A 15,091-nucleotide genomic window follows, 5' to 3' on the forward strand; every position below is an offset into this window, starting at 1 on the left:
TTGACCAGGGTACCAGGTCGGTGTGGAGGCTGCAGTCTAGTCCTCGTGGCTGCCTCTATCCTCTACATCATGAAGAAACGTTCTTCTCCATCTTCCCAAGTCCTGGACTTGTAGCCTTTACTGTGCACTAGGGAAGCATCCCCAATGGGTGTACAGAGTTCACTCATCACAATAGTCTTTGAATATAGGTTGGAACTGACGTCAGAAGTACTGCTTCTGTCTAACTCTGCCTACACTTCAGCGGTGGCACCAACGTTTGTCACATGAACAGCTAAGACTCGTTCCGTAAGCAACATCCGATCCCGGGCACCTGGACATTACTGCTGGATTTGAACTGAAAGCTTCCTGCCCGCTTTCCCATTTCAGTACCAAACAGCTTCGTAGAGCTTTAGCTGAATGCAGGCTGGTTGTGGTATAAGCTGCAATAAACTAGCTTTTCTGGAGGAATTTTGCTGAGAAAGCGCACAGAGTTTCTGCTGCACAGCAAAAACAAGGGAGGTTTCGGAGGACACTGCTTGGTTCAGCACAGGCAATGTTTAAATGCACAAAAGCCTACCTTTACGGAAGGCTCCGCGTTATATACCTGAGCTCCCAAGCTACCCTAGAACTTAAGCGTTATTACACAGAAGACAAGTTTGTGGAGGTGTTTCTCCACAGTTGACATGCTGTTCTCAAGAATCCAGAGGGAGCCAAACTTCTTACGTGACAGAAAGTAAGGGCCATTTCCCCCCTGTTGCATTCAAACAGAGGATAATGCACATTTCACTTTCCAGAGCACTGGGCAAGACAAAATAAATAAATCAAAACATATAAACAACCCACATGGGAAAAATACACAATACTTACAGATTGGCACATTTTAAAATACTGAAGGGGGGGAAATGCCCTCCCCCACCCTTCCACAACTGAAATAGGCACTTTATCAGGATCTACATGGCAGCAATTCACCTATGACATGTCTTATCCTCCACTCCAACACAAGACAGCTTTCATATTTGTAATCCTGTCAGTTCAAGCCTGTCAAGTACATCAAGCTCTTGTTCTCATGCTGGGAGTTTTGGCAAAGTTATGGCATCAAAACTGCCCAAGAGAAGTGAGAGCAGGAAAAAGGCTCGTGGTCCCTCTTCTGTCCTCATTTTACTAAGTTGAGAGGGCAGGACTGAGGGGATGGTGCATTTAAACAGACTGGGCTGCAGGCGGACTCCCGAAATTGCACGCTGTCCCCAAAAGAATCAGCTAACCAGCGTCCTGGATGTGCGGGAGGGAGGTTATGTGAACTTCCGGTTTAAAATAAAACTGTGCTGGAACCAGAAGTTCTGTTCGTGCCCTGGAAAAAGATTATTAGTCAAGGAACATTGTTCCGTGTGTACAGTGCAGCTCGCTTTTCCCATCCAGGGACAGAGAATCAGCAGGTAACGAACAAACAAAAATGAAACACAAAGTTCTCAAGCAGTTAAGGCGAACAAATATTCAAAGTCAAACAACACCATGTTGGCTGCAGCTGGAATGGCAAAGTTATGATTAGCGGATGGGCTGCATGATCACGGCAGGGAACAAAGCAGTTAATGGTTAAAAGGTGCCTCCGCCTCCACCTCCGTCCAACGGCCGTCTTCCCAAAGGGCTTCCCGGTCGAGCAAAGGCGTTTGTGTGCATGAAGGTTTTTGTGGTGGTGCTTTTTTTTTGGTTTTTTTGCAGAGAACATGCTTAAGGCACTTTACAGTGATGCCCTGGAATGAACAGGTTCGTTTTCAAAAGCAGAAAACAACTGCACACGTAGAATGACGACAGCCCCCCACCCAATTCTGAAAAAAGGATCAACACCTACTTCTGTCTCTATAGTAAGGACTCCAAGAAACTTGTAAAAATGGTCTGCCCGAAATTCTAGAGTCCATGAATGTTCCATAAATGATAGCGGGGACCCCCTCCCCTCCCCGCCCAATAAAGCCTAATTGCTAGTGTTAAAATATATCCCGCGTTATTAGCTACAGTGCACACATTATATAAACATATAGGGTGAACCAATCCTGCCCAATCCTCCTCCTTATTATTATTATTATTATTATTATTATTATTATTATTAATTTATTTATTTATTTATTTATTTATTTATTTATTTATTTGTATTCCCCCTTTTGCCCAATATTGGGCATCAAGGCAGCCTTACAAAATTTTAAACATATACATTTTAAACCTAGGAAAATAAATGCACAAAAATTATTTTTTTTAAAAAAATTACAATGTTAAAACATTAAACGTTTAAAACACACAACAATTTTACAAGACCTTAACATAGATGGAGGGCCAGATTATTCTACAACGGCCTGTCAGAACAAACAAGTTTTAGCCTGCTTCCGAAAGCCCATCAAGGAGGGAGCCAGCCTAGCTTCCCCGGGAAGAGAGTTCCAGAGCACCAGAGCAGCCACCGAGAAGGCCCTCTCCCATGTTCCCACCAAGCGCGCCTGTGAAGATGGTGGGACTGAAAGAAGGGCTTCTCCAGAAGATCTCAAAGCACGGGCAGGCTCATAAGGGAGAAGACAGTCTTTCCAACTAGCCATGCCAAACTAAATTCAATGGGGAAGGGAGAACAAAATAGGTCTGCTCCCCTTTTGGCATATTTGTCAGGGCCTTTAGCCAGTACAATAAACTTGATTGATGATGATGATGATGACAAAATAGGTCATGTTTCTCTTCACCCCCCACCTCTCCACCATCTACATGTGTGCTAACTAGGCATCAGTTGTTTTTAAGTATAATCAAAACATAGTTCCTGAGGAAAGAGCGGTCCAGCCACAATAAGATGGCATTTTCTATTCAGTACCAAGTTGCTTTTGTTATGTATCTCTCTCTCTCTCTCTCTCCAAACAACCCCCACCCCAATAATAGATTCTGAAGGCATTAAATAACTCGTTGCTGTCATGATGCAGAACATGAAAATGCTATCCGTAAATGCTAGCACTATCCATGCCTTTGAACATCACTCCTAAATAGCTAAAGGAAAATAAATATATTAATAAATAAGCAAACAAACCATTTCTCTCTCTCTCTCTCTCTCTTTCTCTCTCTCTCTCTCTCTCTCTCTCTCTCACACACACACACACACACACACACCACAACCTCTGAGACAGCTGGGCAATATTTAGTTGAAACAGTGGTGCTCAAACTCCTCTGTGGCACGTTCTAATCCGTTCAGACGGCTTCTCTCCATCTTAAAATTGTTCACTGAGTGTGACAGACTGGGGTGGGTGGGTTAAAAACTAATCCATAAAATTAGTCCACAGTCTCTTAACAGAACAGGCTCCATAAATGAAACTGAAAACCCAAGGAGACCTTTTTTTTAAAAAAAAGTCCTAAAAGTTTTCAAATTGAAAGCCCTGCAGCTGGTTGTCCCACAGCCTAAATAAGTTAATTGCACCTGCTTTGAAAGCGACATTGTCCGCAGTATATCTCCCTGTGCAGTTATCACCTACCTGAGATGGCATGATGCAGTCCTAACCATATCATAGGTCACAATCTTAAGAAAAAGAAACCAGGTCATGTGACACAGAATTCTCACACAAAGCAGAACATTCCTAGGAAATAGAGCTGCCATTTGGGTGGGGGGTCTGGTCATCTTTTCCAGCCCCCTGACAGCCAGGCACATCACCCTGGGATGCATGATGGAGACAGGCTGCATTTCATTTCCTTAAGAGATTGTAAAAAGCAGAATATGGTCAACATCTTCAATTTATTTCCGCTATCCTCATCTCCTTCAATTTGTCTTAGATTTTAATTAAACGCAACAATCACCCGAGTCTCAGGGCAAAGAGAACACAGAAACAGAGATGTAATAGATCACGATACAGAGAATAACAACTGTCTCCAGGCTTCAAACCCACCCTGAAAGGGAGTTGGCAAGAGACTCAAATTTTATGCTACTGCCGGAGGAAGAGCACACTTTGCACAACACATTTCCAAGTACCATTGAAAGCTTTTTGTAGAGTGGTCTGCTTGTACTACACCCATGAGATAGCTTCATTTGCAGACCAGATGTTTCACGAAAATAATCAGGATCCATTTAGTAGTTTTGTGTAGCATGGAAAATTATTTTTTGAAGCATGGCACCGCATATTGGGCTGAGATTTAATGCTTCATCCCACACAGCTCTCCATCCAGGCCTCTCATCCAGGCCTCCTGTCTAGCAAAAATGACCATTCCTACATGCACCATAAGCCAGAAAAGCACCTTAGTACTGGCATCATGGACAACCTGAAAGGGACTCTAATCACAGGTCACCCGATACCACCCATAACAGTTCCTGGGTAAGCTCCCATGAGCTTCACAAGAGCGTGGCCATCTTGTTTCCCTGCCAAGTCCTGAAGTGCTCTTCTAGACAGTGGATCCAAGAGGATTGGTGGAGCCAGTACGTCAATACAGCAAACTGGGCAGAAGCGTGGCAAACAGCAGGGCCTCCTTTTCACAACAGCAGGAGCTTCTACATATGGCACATGCCAAAAGAGTGGCCGCAAAGCATGTGAGAGGGAAAGCCCCAGAACAACGAAATCGAAGCTAATCCTCATTCAATCGCAACGAACAAGCCAAAACACCCTTGCTTATTGTGTCGGAGTGTGGCAGCAGAAGCTACTCTTAGTCATTTCTTCTGAGGTGTGGAGGCCCTCCCTCCTCTATTCCCCTTTAATGTGGTCACACAGTGGATGAAAATGTCAGGAGATCACAACATCAACTCTAAATTAACTTGACATTTTACCAGGGACACAACGAAGCCTCCACAGAAAGCCAAGATGATACAATAAATAATTTGCGGGAACTGAAGGTTAGACTAAGTAAATCCTTCGCACCAGTCTGTGAAATGCTGCATGCCTGGCGGATGTGTATAGGCCACAGATACACATATAGAGGCGGCGGCATGGGCCTCACCACAAGAACCAGAGAATCTAGTTCATGATAGCTGTTTCTGAAGTTCTGAAAAAGGAGGGGGGCAAGGTTTCCATGGGGAGAACCCGGGGTGCTTCAATCCCATTTAATGTTTGTACTGCAGAGTCTAGGGATGTGCAAATCAGCAAAACTTGAGCTCACAGAAGTTCTCCAAATTCCATCTTGAAGCCCGTTCCGACTCAAGCCTGTATCAGATTGTGAGCTTTGTTTTTTTTCCTTTTCACATGAAAATCCATGTGTATTTTCATGTGTATTTTTCCAAATGTACGCATCGATTGTGCACATCTCTGAAATATTTGTATTCCCATTGCTTAAAGCATATTTGTGCACATTTTTCATAAGGGCCCATGTTTTACATGTGCAGTTTTCCAACGCAGGCATGATGTCGACTCGCACTGCAAGGTTCGAAAGGTAGAGATTTCAGCCGTAGATTGCGCCTGAGTTTGCGTTCCGTGCAGAAGGTGCGAGCTGAGTAAATCCTGACAAAATTTCTCATACGTCTCTACTGCAGACACGCCCAGAAAGACGATCAAGTGTATTCATCCTTGTCTCACAAGAAAACAAGCTTGAATCGACATGTCCAATGGAAGCATGCACTGAAGCAAGATCCCGTGAACGCAAATTCTTCTGTGATAATTGAAAGAGCAAGTGCTAAATCAAAGGGCAGCTTTCTCAAGCTATGTGAGCGACTGGTATTCAGTGGCATAATTTTGGTGAACTGTCCAGAGCGTTTAGGCTATGGGGCGGTAGAGAAATAGAATGAATGAATGAATGAATGAATGAATGAATATAGATCTCTGAACCTAGAAGAGCCATGTAGCAATCACGACCTCTCTTCCCCTGGAATGGAACTAATCCCCCTTTTAAAGGCAATTTCTAAGCCAATGGCCTGAGCCTCACCTGGTGGTAAGGTGTTCGATAAAGCAATTGTGCATCATGTGAAGTAGTATAGTTAAACTATGGAATTTGCTACCACAAAATATAGTGATGGCTACCAATTTGGATGGCTTAGACCAATTTATAGTCCTGATAGCTATATGCTACTTCCAGTAACAGAGGCAGTATGCCTATACACACCAGTTGCTGGGGAACATGGGCGGCAGGGTGCTGTTGCACTCACGGGCAGGAGGGTGCTATTTCTCACAGGCAGCTGACTGGCCACTATGTGAACAGAATGCTGGACTAGATGGATCCTTGGTCTGATCCAGCATGGATCTCCTCTTATGTTCTTAGTATTCCCCTTTGACTGAATCTACTACCCACCAATTTCATTGGATCTCTGTAGTTTAAAAATAAATAAATAAATAAATAAATGGTCCATGTGAACTATTTTATCATCTTCTTGCTGCCTTGACTTCACACCACCTGGCCCTGAAAGCCTGTGTTACAAATAGTCATAACGTTTTACAAAAAGGCAGCCCCTTGGAAGAAAGAAATATAATAGGTTCAGGCTGTTGTAAGGAGGAGGTCTGGAGGGATCAAGAGGTTGCTTATGATTGTGCTGGTGTCTCTGCTGAAGGTATAATGGAATCTCCAACCCAGGCATGATCCAGCAGGTCAGCTCCAACACTAAGGTCTCCTTGGGAAGATGCCGAGGGTGTCCAAGAGACAAACAAGACCCAGCTGCAGAGAAGGCTACAAGTCCATGCCTGCATTGGCAACACACACCAATTATTGATGTACTTGGGCAGAAGAAAAATCAGTCCATCGGGGGTGGGAGAGGGGAAGGCAAAATAAACTAAATGCATACAGAAAAGAAAAAAGAAAAGTGCTGTGCCGAAAGAGAAGGAGGGTTTATTTTAAAGAACTTTTTAATTATCTCACAGGAAATAACAGCTGTCCAAATGGAGTATTTCAAGGGAAGACTCCAGGGGCAATTTAAATTATGCAACTTGCTCTGCCATATCATATTGTACATCTTAATGAATAAAGCCACAAGAACATTTTGAAGCGATACAAAATGGTGTGTGTGTGTGTGTGTGTGTGTGTGTGTTTTGAAGGGGCAGCTTGTCAATGATAGAGCTGGAATACAAAAGGGCAAGTGGAACTTCTGTGCAGATTATATACCGGTTTCCTGACTCAAACCATCACACGATACATTGGGAAACAGAGCCTTGGTTGGGCAAAGCTCAGCACACACCCGCCCCCCCCCAGATTTACCAAAGACCAACAGAAAGGTTTCTCTGCATTACAATGTGGAAAAATCAAACAACATGTTCACTTTATACGTGGTTCTGGTTTAAGTATGAAAAGGTGGGATTTCTGTTAGGGAACTAATGATGTTGCACGTATACTGCTGCAGTCTGCCCCTGGGGACTATGACAAGGAACAGCTGGAGTGTTGCGAGCCGTGGGCTGAAAAGGGCTACCCCCTAAACCAGCCTTCCTCAACCTGGGGCGTTCCAGATGTGTTGGACTACAACTCCCAGAATGCCCCAGCCAGCTGCTGGCTGGGGCATTCTGGGAGATGCAGTCCAACACATCTGGAGCGCCCCAGGTTGAGGAAGGCTGCCCTAAACCATGTCATGACTAGCTGCCCATCTTAATGCGAAGAGCGTGAGACTTTATCAAGGTCCCCCATGGAGCCCAAAGTTGAGTGTAAGCTGGAAATTGAACTTGAGTCTCCCATTTAGATTTCCACCCCCTTGACCTTGATGAGCTTCTTGGTAACTATAATAATAATAATGATGATGATGATGATGATGATGATGATGATGCAGCTGGCAGCACGAGAAGGGGTAACAGCAACAGCAGAAATGATCTGTTGCCCCTTGAGGCTTTTAGGAAAGCATTTTTCCTTGTGACTACTGCATAAAATGTTGGTAATTATGCTAATTTCATTTGGAGAATGGTTTTCGGTTACACAAACCTTTAGCACGGAAGGAACAAAATACATTCCTGGAGTTTTATACCAGCATTTAATCATTGGTGTTTGGCTGCTGAAGCTTTTAAGGCTAATGGCTGGCTCTAAAGTACGACAGAATGCCGCGAGAGAAGGGAAATCCATTCCTGCACCCATTTGTCAGGCAATAATATACAAGGCGGATTTCAGCAGGTGGCCCCCACTCCCTTGCAGAAACGGAAAAGGGAGACACGCCGCTCTCTAACCTTTCATCTGTTTGAAGAGAGAGAGCCCAAGTTAAATTCCACACGGGCAGATATCAAGCCTTCAGGATAAGATAAATACATACACAGCTTGTCTGCTAAGACACAGCAACTCTGCCAGATCCCATCCATCAAAAAAGGGGATTTGACAAAGTTGTTCTAGTAGCAATCTCAGCTTAACTACGCCTCAGTGCCAGATCGTTTGTTACAACAAGGGCGTTTGTGCCAAGGAAAGAAGCCGCTCCTGAGCAACGGTATGCAGAAGCTGCGAGGTGGCCGATACACCTGGAGGGAACCAGTATGAATTAAAGCGCGGGGTTTGGAAGGACCCTCTAAGGGGGTTTGCCATTGACATAAAGAGTTGGGGGAAATTGCTACTTGAAAGCAAACTTTTTGCCAAAGCACACCAAAAGCCGGTGATTCCCTGTGGCCACCATCAGGAGCTGCAATCGGCCCCATTCCCTGATAAAATCTTCTGAAAGAGCAATGCTAAAACACCCAATCCAAATGCACAAAGACATAGATTAGGTTCCTGGGCATTTTATTCTGGCAGGCCCTTAGCTGGCATCATTATACGTACTCTGAAGAGTGCAAATTATCTGCAGCCCTCTGTCTCATTCATATGTAAGGACAGAAACATTTAACCAATTTATTAGCATTAAGAACATCTTTAATGAACTAAAAGGTGCCCTCCATTAACTGGGCATCATATATTTAATTTTTTTTTTTTTTTTTAGTATAAGCACTTATAAAAACGGTACAGGGAAAGCAGCACCTTAAAAGAGGCATTCTCCATTCTCTTTCCATTCTTATTTTAGAAACGTGCCTCTTCTAAAATGATGCCTGCTGCAACATATGGATGCATTTTCTAAATACCTAAGTTTGGTTCTTGTTTCAGAAACTTTTTTTTTATCTTGATGCAAAGTTATGCAAAATCAATGGACTAAGGCTCCTAGGATTAATTAATTACATTTCTGGGGATGGTTTAAAGCCTATATGCATACACACATACAGACCTGGTTCACACACAGTTTATTTAATCCATGGGTTATTGAAATATTGGTTGTTGTGGTATGTGGACCCACCTGTGCTAACAAACAATGGTTTGCTAACCATGGACAACCAGGAGACAACCCATGGTGTTTTGTTGGGTTGTAAACTCTGGGTTGTTTAAACAATGAGCCTGTTTGGATGTAACAGTGGCCTCCGGCAGCAAATTGTAGCTTAATTAACCCATGAATTACCACCAGACATCACCATGACATCTAACAGGGTCTATGGGTTCTTGTTATGTGTGAATCCAGGCTACAGAAGTCAAGGGAAGGAGTGGTAAACAATCCCTGCCGCTCTCCCTGCCACTACTACAGTACTGCAAAGGCAGTTGTGATACAAGGAGGAGGAAAACGAACAACCCAGGGATTGAGAAAACAAACCATAGCTTGTTTCATTGTATGCTGGACAAACCCTGGGTAAGCAACAAACCATAGGTTAAATAAACCATGGGTTGGTGTTACATGTGAACCAGGTTAAAATCATGGACAAGCATGGTTTTCACGAAGATTCAGAAGACTTCACATTCAACTGAAGATTCTTATAGTACAAGGGACCTGTTGAGATCTTGACTGTAGGTAGGTAATATACCAAGTGAAGTTAAAATAATGAAAAGGAGAAGGACACGATTGGCTACAAGGAAGATTACTACTTATCAGCAACATTTTTTGCAACAAAATTAAGCTACATATCAATTCAGCAGAATTAGATTGCTGAGCTTAAAAATGGGAATGATACTTTTTTAAAAAAATTTTTTTACACAAAACTAAGTTAGAAGCACCCTGATGGAAACCTAGTGAAATTAAAATCCACAGAATCAGCATGGAGGAGGAATAAAGAAGAAGCCTTATTATATTAAAAGATGTCAGCAACAACTGAAGCAAACAGAGGGCTGAAAAGGAGGGGGTGTGAGGCAGTTCTTGGGAAGAAAAGTGGGTGCGATACTTGACCTACATGGGGAAAAAGCACTTCGGAATCCTACAGATTTCAGCTGGGTAAACAGCTATTGGGGAATCCGTGTCTGGCAAACAGCAGGATCAACAAAATAATGGGAGAGAAACAGTCAGTAACTAGTCCACATTATCTCCTCTCTACTTCCTGGTGGCATTGAGAAGCTCAGTGGGGCTTCAGACAGAGCGATGGCTTACAGTCATGCCCCCCCTCGCCCCCCACCCCTCGCTATCAATACCACTGGCTGAATTTCACTACATTCCTCCCCCCTGCAAGCAACACATTCCTCCCCCTCCGTCTAGTCAAGTCGCCTATAATCCAGAGCGCATCATTCCTACTTAAATTTTCTTGCTCTGAGTTGAAGGGTCACTTTGATTTACTGGCTAACTTGGGCACAATTCATAACAGACAAACATTTCGCTTTTACGCCTGAGGCTCCCACAGAAGTTAGTGCTTAACTTTTGATTGGTGGGAAACATAAAGAGGTGTGAATGTCTTCTTAGCCTGATACATCATTTACCTGGGGCCGTGCAGAAAAGGCCTCATCCTGCAAGCGCTGGGACTGCTGCCCGACCTTGAGGTCCCAGCAAGACATCATACAGAAACAGAACCTTAAGGAGTCACCAGGGGGAAAGAGCAGTTGCTCTGCACGTCTATTCGGGATTTTAAAGCAAGACGTTTGCCACATCTAAGCTTGTTTTCCATTGAGAGACAAGAAACCTCATCAAATTCAAGAAGCCATTTCACATGGCCAATACATGAGAACAGGCCACAACACAATTGGCTTTACTGAGTGCTGTTCCTCAACAGATAAGCTACCATTTGACCCTCTGCCCTCCCCCCAGTTTCTACTTGTCTTCCACCTTGTAGGGGTTGATAAGGCACATGTGGAAGTGAACCTGGGACCACCATCACAAAGCAGGACAAGGTACATGGAGGCCCACCCTGTGATGCTCCTGTCGAAGTGAACCACACAGGCACTCTGAGAACGCACAGGGTGCTAAAGACGTTCTTACTTCTTGAGATCCTGGAAGGAGAAAAATGCAACGAGGCCGAAAGCTAAACCACACAACAGAAAAGGGTTGTTAAGGCACGCTGGAAGGAAAGGTTTCGTTACTTGCACGGATCCACTGATTTTCAATGTCAAAAAAAACAAAGCATGTGTCCTACGTCAAGAATGAAAAGGGAGCAAAGGCACAGCGACAGCCGAGAAGGCAATGTTGACCATCATGTTAAACGCAGGGGAAAGCAAAACAGGATCGCAGGCTGCTTAAGACGAGAGAGTAGCACCGTCTCACCTCCCAAACTGGGCTCAGTTTGGCACTTCTTATCAAAAGCAAAAGGGAGAGAGAGGTGGGGTGAGGAGAGAGAATGCGGTACCCAAAGCATTCAGGGGTGGCAATGGCAGTGGACGATGCATGAAGATGAACGCATGGGAAAAGATGGGTGGTGCAAATGGCATTTGATGGTGGTCGGCTGTACCTTGGGGCTCAGAACGCTGGATGGGAAGGCGGGGGGAGGGGGGATTTAAAATTCAGAGGGCACTAGTTTAGCAAGCATCACGGAGGAGCTATTTCTGTGCGCAACACACTCACAGCTGCAGGACACCGAGGTAGAATATGATAACTGAAAATAAAATGCATTGACTAATAGGAGGAAAGATGCCTGTAGATAACCGATTGAATCCAAAGTTCAAAAGGAGAATCAATGCTTAACGTTTTAAAGAACAATAACTCAAACAGGAGCAGGCATCTCAATTAGAGGAGGGTTATTTAAGAGTGGAGGCCACTTTCCAGTACCAGAACCCTCCGCCCTTTTTGGTCACATCCTGTCGGTCAAACAAAAATAAAACGAAACAAGAATAAATGAAATCGCGGGGGTGAAGTAGCTCCCCTCCTCTCCTCTCCTCTCCTTCCCCCGCCTCCACCCGCTGCCCACCTGCTATACACAAAAAGCAACACACATTCAGGTCTTTTACCCATGGTTTATGACGGTACTGTACCTGCGGTGGTGGTGGTGGTGGTAGGGATGGTAGTGGTGGTGGTTGTTGTGGGAGGAGGGAGAGTTGTGGGGGGATCTAGATAAAATATAAAAAAGGAAACAGGGAAAAAAAGAAGCAAATTAAAAGAAATGAGCAGAACACAAAACTGGTCAATAAATTAACAAAGAAGCAAAACAAAAGATGGTGCTTATATCCCCCTGCCCATCCCTATGGAGATGGTCTTAAATATTAGAGGAGGAGGAGGAGGAGGAGGAGGGTGGGGAGACTAGAGTGTGGGGCCAGCAGCCCCCCAGTGGCCATACAGTAATAGAGGAGGAACTCTGACTTAAGATGATGGAGATCCAGTACTAAATTATCCCCTCCTTCAAACATTAGAACAAGGGGGTGGGTGGGTGGGGGAAGCAACACAGAGCACAACATTAGTCATAGATGCAAGAGAGTGAGATGGTATGGGGAAAGCCTGGGGAGCCGGGGGGGGTGGGGGGGGGGAGAAGAAGAAAACCCACATCAAACAAACAAGGAGCATGTTTTCTCTGGCAAGGAGGACAGTTCATAACATAGAAGAACAACAATAATGTTTTGTCTTGTGGCTTTTTTATTATTATTATTTGAAAAATTAGGGGCTGGGAGGGGTTTTTGTGGCCGGGGGGGGGGGGGGGAAGAGACCCTGCTGCGCTTAACAGACTAAATATCAACAGCAGAGGAGTCCGGCGTTCTCTTCCTCCCCGCACCCACCCACCCCGCCTTTCTGTACAGCAGTTAACTTCATTATTCTCCCTCCATCAATACATCCCAGCAGGGTATAAAACTACTTCTAAGCCAGTAATAAATACAAAAGGGAACGAGAATGTCACGACTAAATATCAAGTTGGATGCATGGAAGATTTTAGTGAGATTTCTTTTAAAATAAAGTCAATGTCTTTGTGACTTATAAATATTAATGCTCTGCCAAGGCTCACACATTTCTCTCCTGTTTAATATATCACGTCCTCTAATGGACCTAACAGATAAAGATGAAGGGGATTTCTTCTTCCCCCATTTTTTTTTCCTTAAAAGGAAAAAGGAAAATAAGCACCATGGTCTGGAAGACGCTTGACCTGCAAAAGCCAACAGCAAACAATCTTAAGGAGTATCAAATATTTATAAAGAACAGAGCGCGTCACGACTTCATAAAAAGTTGCTGGGGGTGGGAGGGAAAAAGGAGGAGGAAGAGAGAGGGGAGGAGGAGGAAGCCCCCCACCCACCCCCACCCCACCTATCAGTGCCCAAATGATCAAACTGAATGTGCTAAGTAGAGCACCAGACTTTGAACTCAGGAATGAATCTGCAATAATGGAGCATGAAACGGTTCGGAGGCTTTTGATTTTAAATTTTATCTCGAGCATGTCAAACTTCTCATCACTGACACATCTGCTACTCTTTTATCTCCCAGTAAGCTCTCAGATTTTCTAATTAATACATCCAAACTTTAATTATGTGCTTCACCTTTATTGTGTTTGGCACAACTTCCTCAGGAGATAGGAAGCGTCACCTGGGTGCAGCGTCACCGAGCGAGTGGCGGTCTGCAAACGCCACCGACAGCTCTGGAGCAGCTGCAACGGCCACGTCCCTTCGGCCTCCCTTTGGGAGCACTGCCAGGCCCTCGCTTCGGCGTTCAGTGCACTGGCTCAAATAAAGGAGGGAGAGCCGGCAGGGCTGGTTATTTCCAGCCACGTGCCGTTCCCCCACTGGCCACAGAACCAAGGGCCACGGGGAGGCCGCACAACTCAGCCTCCCGGGGAATATCGGCCAGAGGAGGAACAGCTGCAGGAAGCTTGTGTCACCCTTTCCCTGCCAGATGGAGCATCTCTGAGAACTGTGACTCTAAGGCCTGTTTTTCCCCTCCTCCCCAATCCCTCTTCTTTTCACGCCCTGCCTTTTAGATTGTTAGTTGAGGGAAGGGACTGTCTTATTATTCATCTTAGTAAGCAGCTCTGGGAGCCTTTTTGGACTGACGAGTGGGTAAAAGTGCTGCATGCAAATCAAAAGGATAAAAAGAATTTTGTCCACAGACGGAGTCCAATGCTGGATAAAAATGGCCTCGTTCAATCAGAGCTGAGCTCCAACTAGTTCACAGTTCAGCCTCCAACTGGGGCTAGCTGGATGCCTAGATCACCGCATGGTATGAAGTTCATCGCCAGTCCCTACTTGACCTCAGGATCTGGTGCTCACCATGGAGGTTCCATTTCCTGGTGGATCCTTGTGAATCTGCCAGACAATGAATAACCTGACACTTGCCTGCAGCAGCATGGCAGCCACCTCCTTGTTGCTACTCCAGGAAAACATTTATGAAGGACATCCTTCCGAGGCAAACATCACATAGCTGGGTAAAAGTGAATCAGTTCTGAGATTGTGGTGTTGACTACCCTGAGCTCCTGCTTATTTCCCTGGGGCATGTGAAGGAGGAACCTGCTGGTGGGTCGTGCCCTATGGATCAGATGCTATTTCTCTCACTCAGCTGCCCATGACTGGGGTCTCCTCTGCATGCAGAGAAAGGCATGTATGTCAGCGGATGACTAGGAAGGATACCTGGCTAGTTTACCATCGCGTCTTCCTGCTGTTGGAGACTGTGGCCTTAGCTAGACCTAAGGTTTATCCCGGGATCATCCCGGGGTCATCCCTGTTCATGGAAATGACACACAGGGGATCCCGGGAGCAGGCAGGGACGACCCCGGGATGATCCCGGGATAAACCTTAGGTCTAGCTAAGGCCTGTGTTGAAATGACCCTGACCATTCCTAGCCAGCAGGGAAACATGAAATTCATTTTGACTGGTAGGCGTTTATAGCTTGCATCCTCCCATATGATATCAGATGCCAGCATAAGATGTCATCAGAAATGTTAGTCCTATCCACAGCTTTTAGCCATGTCCACAGCTTTTGTAGTTCAGTGCTGAAGGTCAGAAGACCACTCATGGCATTGATGAGAGTCTCAGGTTCTGTGTTGCTTAATATATTTATTTATTTATTGCATTTCTATACCACCCAATAGCCGACGCTCTCTGGGCGGTTCAC

The 15,091-nt window shown here is 44.9% G+C and overlaps 1 protein-coding gene across 6 annotated transcripts in view; it reads right to left on the reverse strand.

Moving 5' to 3' along the window:
- The window catches only part of CADM1 (cell adhesion molecule 1), a 193,069-nt gene that overhangs the window by 30,247 nt on the left and 147,731 nt on the right, over positions 1-15,091 (reverse strand). For 3 of the 6 annotated variants that reach the window (XM_063139181.1, XM_063139179.1, XM_063139178.1), the window contains exon 8: positions 12,040-12,114. The exons of the other annotated variants lie outside the window; for them this stretch is intronic. In XM_063139181.1, the coding sequence (XP_062995251.1) occupies positions 12,040-12,114 (75 nt within the window). The remainder of the gene's footprint in view (positions 1-12,039; positions 12,115-15,091) is intronic. 6 annotated transcript variants of the gene reach the window in all.

Source organism: Elgaria multicarinata, chromosome 12 (genome assembly GCF_023053635.1).
Source record: "Elgaria multicarinata webbii isolate HBS135686 ecotype San Diego chromosome 12, rElgMul1.1.pri, whole genome shotgun sequence".
Classification (NCBI taxonomy): Eukaryota; Metazoa; Chordata; class Lepidosauria; order Squamata; family Anguidae; genus Elgaria; species Elgaria multicarinata.